The sequence below is a fragment of the Cyprinus carpio genome, chromosome A3 (assembly GCF_018340385.1).
Source record: "Cyprinus carpio isolate SPL01 chromosome A3, ASM1834038v1, whole genome shotgun sequence".
Lineage (NCBI taxonomy): Eukaryota > Metazoa > Chordata > Actinopteri > Cypriniformes > Cyprinidae > Cyprinus > Cyprinus carpio.
This window is the reverse complement of record NC_056574.1, coordinates 5,512,819-5,518,818: the sequence shown is the minus strand read 5'-3', so window position 1 is coordinate 5,518,818 and position 6,000 is coordinate 5,512,819. Positions and strand designations below refer to the sequence as shown.

The 6,000-nt window shown below is 35.5% G+C and overlaps 1 protein-coding gene across 1 annotated transcript in view; it reads left to right on the top strand.

Moving 5' to 3' along the window:
• The window catches only part of LOC109102421 (serine/threonine-protein kinase N1-like), a 29,088-nt gene that overhangs the window by 14,206 nt on the left and 8,882 nt on the right, over nucleotides 1-6,000 (top strand). Inside the window, 6 exon segments of the mRNA XM_042734735.1 lie at nucleotides 1-59; nucleotides 3,347-3,492; nucleotides 3,592-3,805; nucleotides 3,919-4,104; nucleotides 4,872-4,981; nucleotides 5,103-5,246. The exon segment at nucleotides 1-59 is cut by the window's left edge and continues 62 nt beyond it. Coding sequence (XP_042590669.1) covers nucleotides 1-59; nucleotides 3,347-3,492; nucleotides 3,592-3,805; nucleotides 3,919-4,104; nucleotides 4,872-4,981; nucleotides 5,103-5,246 — 859 coding nt within the window.

Genomic DNA, 6,000 nt, shown 5'->3' with positions numbered 1-6,000 from the left:
CATCCGTATGCAGATCCGTAAAGCTATGCAGGCCACCGAACAGACAGACGACACTCAGGGTATGCCTCACCGCTACAGACAAGTTCTGTCTTCTCACTACCTTCGACAAGTGATCGTTTATCAGCTTAACATGATCATAGAGCTCCTTAATGGCTTAAACACAGTGTAAAGGTCCTTTAGCATCACTTTCCTCATTGGAGGGAGTTTCATCTCACGTAGTCAGACTTCTTCAGCATCTTGTCCATACTGCATCTCAGGTTCACTTTATAGTTATATTGTGGTAACTAAAATGATCTCCATCCAGTGTAATATCTCATATATGGTGAGAACATGAATCCATGTTTTGCAAACCAGTTTGTCTGCTGTCATCTTGTCAAACAGTCTAATTCTGACAGACAAATGACTGTCTGTCTTCCCTGACAGCTGTTTGTCTGTTTAGACGTCAGAGCATCTAAATTGAAACTCTGTCAGTTTATTCCATAAAATGAGAAATATGGCATAATATTCAAATTTGTTTTTTCAGTGACAGTTCAAAGTGACTACGCCAATAAAAATGAATGAAAAGCATCATAAAGCATTACAATCAAAGTCTTATAAAGATTTATGAGATCTTTGTGAGAGGAACAAATGCATATTTAATTTGCTATTCACTGATCATTTTCCCAGACCAGTGGCGTTTGGCTGAAATGAAACCAGACATCTTACAAATACAAATTCAGAAATTTAGCATAAATGATGCCTTCCACTTCATAATGAGTTTCTTACACAAAGCTTAATTTGACTTCAGAAGACATAATATAGTGCAGAAATCATACGAATTGGCACTTTTCATAGAGTTTCCTGCAAGGGCGTAGATTTGCTTTTGCCATTGGTGAGGACATAAAAGCCAACATATTCATAATTCATAAACAGATTTTTAAGTGTTAGTATTTTTAACAGACAATAATTACACAATTATGATTTTGTGAACCAATGACATTACAGCAGCATCAGAGCGCTGGGGATATTAAAGGCGTCCTATGAGGCTATTTTCAAAGCTCATTATTTTGTGTATTGGGTGTAAAAGAATATGTTAGCATGCTTTCATGTTCAAAAAATGCATTATTTTACACTTGCTGCTCATTATTGCACAGTCTTTCTAAAATGTCCTTGAAAGCACATAGTTTTGTAACAGTTTAACTTTAACGTCTTCAATATTAATTGGATGACATATTTCAGATGTGTCCGAAATTACAAAAACATATAGATATATTTAATTGTTTGATCAATTATTGCTAGGGACAGTTTGTAGTCACTGGATATTGGTAGTCCTACCTAATTCTACGCCCTTTGTTTCCTGTGCCTCTTTGAGCTTGACTTTTTTTGGGAGTTGTATAGAAAAGAGCTTTGTGTGTTCCAACAAATAACAGAAAATGAGACAAATAATGACTTCATTTTCATTTCTGGATGCATTATCCTTTAATAACGCTATTTCTCAATGCCTTCATTGATAGAGAGTGAAAGGGTCAGAATTAAAGAGACATGAGGAGATGTAAACAGAAAGATGAGAGCTGGAGGGAAGAAATGGATGGTGCTGAAGCGTGCGGCTCTAATGGACTGTAATGGCGTGTTTCAGCGCTGATGTCTCATGTGTCCCGGGGCCAGACGGCAGCGGCTGGTTAAGAATAGATTTATTAATGCCACTCCACCCTTTGGCTGCTCGGGGAATGATGTCTGATGGGAATTTGAGGATGGGTGTCTCCATCAGCAGAAACTGTTATAGTTTAAAAAATGATAGTTGTTGTACATCTATAACATCTGTTAATTTGGTGATAATTCTTGTTTTAAGGTGGTCAGAGAAATATAATGTCCATGAGATCTTGTCCAGTCAGCTTGATTCATCTTAATGTTGATTCTTAGAGCTAAAGTGCTAGAAATGATGGTTCACGTCACTTCTAGTTTGTCGTTTTAGAAGTGGAAAGTCAGGTCAAGTGCTTTGGATTTCTTGCAGCGCTCTCTTGTCGTATACTGCACTTTTTGGCACCAGTAGACATTTATCTAGGTGCTCCATACATACTGTGGATGGCGTACAGTACTTAATACACAGTGAATATAGTATGAGCAGTTTGTCATTCTGAGTGTGTGAAAGGGTCTGTTCTTCATTAGCTGCTGTTTTAGTTAATCATTTCAGTTTTAGTGTAGTTTTCAGTTTTAGTAATTTTAGTTTTTAACTTCAACTTATTTTATTTCAATTAGTTGCCACAGCAACATTTCTATTTTTGATTTTGTTTATTTTATTTTAGTTACCATTTAATTTGAGTTTGAGTTTTAGGAATTTAAGTGAGTTTTGTGTTTTTTTTTTTTTTTTTTTTTTTTTTTACTATTTAATATTTCAAATATTTGTTATTAATTTCATTAATTTTGTTTAGTTTTTGCTTTATTTTTCAACCTAAACTAAATGAAAAAAATGTTGCTGTGGCAGCTAATTAAAATAAAATAAGATTTTTTATACTTAATTTCAGTAAATATTCGTTTTAATTTTGGAAATTACAATGTGTTTTTTTTGTTCTTTTTATTTTATTTTTTTTTCCCTTTTTTTAATAAGTTGTAAAATTTAGTTTCAGTTAATTTTCAGTTTTAGTCATTTTAATTCAATTAATCTAAATGAAAATTAGAAATGTTGCTGTGGCAGTAAGGTTTGTTTGTTAGGTTTGTTCATATTTAATTTCAATTAACATTTATCTTTAGTTTGTTTTAGTAATTTTGTTGTTTTTAATGTTTTTTATTTCTATTTAGTTTTCAGTTTGTCATTTTAATTCAAGTAGAACTAAATAAAAATCAACTTAATTTTGATTTTCATTTCATTTTAATGAACGTTTATTTTAATTTTAATGTATTTTTTGTAATTTCAATCTGTGTTTTTGTTGTTTCTATTTTTTTGGTCTCAAATTATTTATTTTAGTTTAATTAGTCATTTTTGTTCAACTTTATTAAAAGCAGAAATCAGAACTAAATTAAAATAAGAAATCTTATTGTGAAAACTAATTAAAATAAAATAGTTTTAAGGGTTTATTTATTTAATTTCAGTTCATGTTTATTTTATTTCAATAAACGTAAGTGTTTTTAAGTTTTAGTTTTAATTGTAGTTAGCAATAACAGCACTGGTCCAACCCCAGTGTTAGTTCATGTTCACTAGTCCAGTATGCTGTGTGTGTCTTTAGTTATTATATATTACTAATTACAATCACAAATGTAAGACAAGCTAATTACAGATTTTCACTCAGTGACGAAGGTCAATGTAATGGTGTGTATCTACTAATAGCATCCCAGCAGGATCTAACGCATGTGTGTGTGTGTGTCTCTGCAGGTAAGCCGGATCTGTGCGGGGTGGAGCTCCGTATCGAGGAGCTCTGGCATCATTACCGTGTTGAACATGCCATGGCCGAGGGCGCCAAAAACATGCTGAGGCTTCTGGGAGCTGGAAAAGCACATGACAAGAAGGCCATGGCTGAGGTGTGAGAAACACACATGCACTTCCTCAGAAATGACACACAGAAGCTGGCATTAGTGTGGACCAGAGGAATGAGGGTGAAGGTTTGTTTGTCGTTCTAGGCTCAGTCTCGTCTCAGCGAAGCGTCCCAGCGCTTGGGTCTTCTGAGAGTGTCCTTAGAGCAGCGTTTGGTCAATCTACCGGAAGATCATCCGAAAGTGTGTCTGATTAAGGAGGAGTTAGTGTTGGCATCGTCCTCGTCCTTCAGCTCCCGTCACAGCGCCCCCTATGTCCACAATCAGTACAGCACCCTCAGCAAACCCTCGCCGCTCACCGGTACGCCAACGACAATGACACAAGAGTGTCAAGAACCTGTCCACAACTACATGCCTCACATTTCACTCCAAAAACAAAAGAAAGAACAAATCTATTGTGTCTGTCCTGCTCAGGGACGCTGCAGGTGCGTCTGCTGGGGTGTGTGGGCTTGTTGGAGATTGTCCCGGGCCGCAGTCGCTCATCTCCGTTGGTTTTGCCTCACTTCAGTCCTGGAGACGGACGGCCCTTCAAACTCACTCTGAGCAGCAGAACCAGCAGCTTCAGCCTGAAGTCTCCCAGCAAGAGTGAAGAGCTGTCCTGTGAGTGTCTCTGTGCTTTTATTCTGATACAGTAGCGCTCAAAGTTTGGGGGTATTTTTAAATACTTTTATTCATCAACAATGCATTGAATGGCTCAAAAGTGACAGTTTAAAGACATATGTAATGTTACAAAAGATTTTGATTTCAAATAAATGCTGTTCTTTTGAACTTTCTTTTCATCAAATAATCCTGAAAATTAAAATGTATCACAGTTTCCACAAAATATGAAGCATCACAACTGTTTTCAACATTGATGATAATTGGAAATGTTTCTTGAACAGCATATTAGAATGATTTCTGAAGATCATGTGACACTGAAGACTGGAGTAATGATGCTGAAAATTCAGCTTCGATCACAGGAATAAGCTACATTTGAAAACATATCCACATAAAAAAAACATATCTTAAATTAAAATAATATTTCACAGTATTACTGTTTTTACTGGATTCTCTTGATCAAAAATGTAGCATTGGAGAGCAGAAGAGACGTCTTTCAAAAGTGATGTGGGCGGGCATATGTTAATGAAACATCTAATCATTGATATTTATAAAGTCGGCCATTTGCACAGTTTTTATTTTAATAAATCTTCTGGATTTACTAGAGAGGAAATTCACAGTGTGGTACATATAGCCTCAATCTCATGTCAAAAGAGTTAGAAAAAAGTTGTTTTCCATGATATGAGTCCTTCAAGTGTTTTTTGTTGATGGATGTACAGTATTTAGCAACAGTGAATGACCGTCTGGTGTGTTTTTTTGTGTGTGTTTAGCGGAGGTTAGTGCCGTGTTGAAGCTGGAGAACTGTGTGGTGGGACAAACGTGTTGGAGGAGTGTTGGTGAACAGACATGGGATCAGACCTTCACACTGGAGCTGGAGAGAGTGAGTAACACACACACACACACACACACACACACACACACACACACACACAAACAAACACACACACACACACACACACACACACAGCGTACTCAGATATTCAGCTAATCTACTCATTTAGTCCAGAGAGATGGAGATCGCGGTGTACTGGAGGGACTATCGCTCGCTCTGTGCGCTCAAGTACCTGAAGCTGGAGGACTTTCTGGACAATCAGAGACACAGAATACAGCTGGAGCTCGAACCGCAGGGACTGCTGCTCGCCGAGGTACTAACACACACGCAAACGCATGCTAATGGGTCAAACATGGCCAGAAAATCTGTTTTAGGCTGTTTAGTGGTACACAAAAATGCCTTTTTTTTTCTTTTTTTTTACCAAACCACCAAGAAGTCATTCATGTCAGGTATCAGTAAACCATATTACATTGCAATTCCTAAAATTTTTGTAGGGATGCACAATTTGGGGGGAAAAGAAATCAGATTTTTCTGATAAAAATTGTGATTGTGATGTAAAATGCTATTTGAAAATAATTCCAAGTTTGCTGTGTAGGGCTGCACAATTTGGCCAAAATTGTGTGCTTATATATAAATACAGCTATAAAAAAATAACGAATAATTATTATTGATATAGAAATTATTATTATTATTATTATTATTATTATTATTGACAATGAAAAATCTATACAAATTAATAAAATAAAAACAAAATTAATAAAAACAAAAATCTTATTATTGTAATATTGTAATTGTAACATACGTTACAACTGTAAAATTACAATACTATTATTTATTATTATATTATCTTAATTATTTCACTTTCAAATGTTATACAATCAATTTTATTTTGACAGAAATCCGCAGCGAGTCCTTTAAAGGGATAGTTCACCCAAAAATGAAAATTACCCCATGATTTACTCACCCTCAAGCCATCCTAGGTGTATATGACTTTCTTCTTTCAGACGAATCCATTGGAGTTATATAAAAAATATGTCCTGGCTCTTTCAAGCTTTATAATGGCAGTG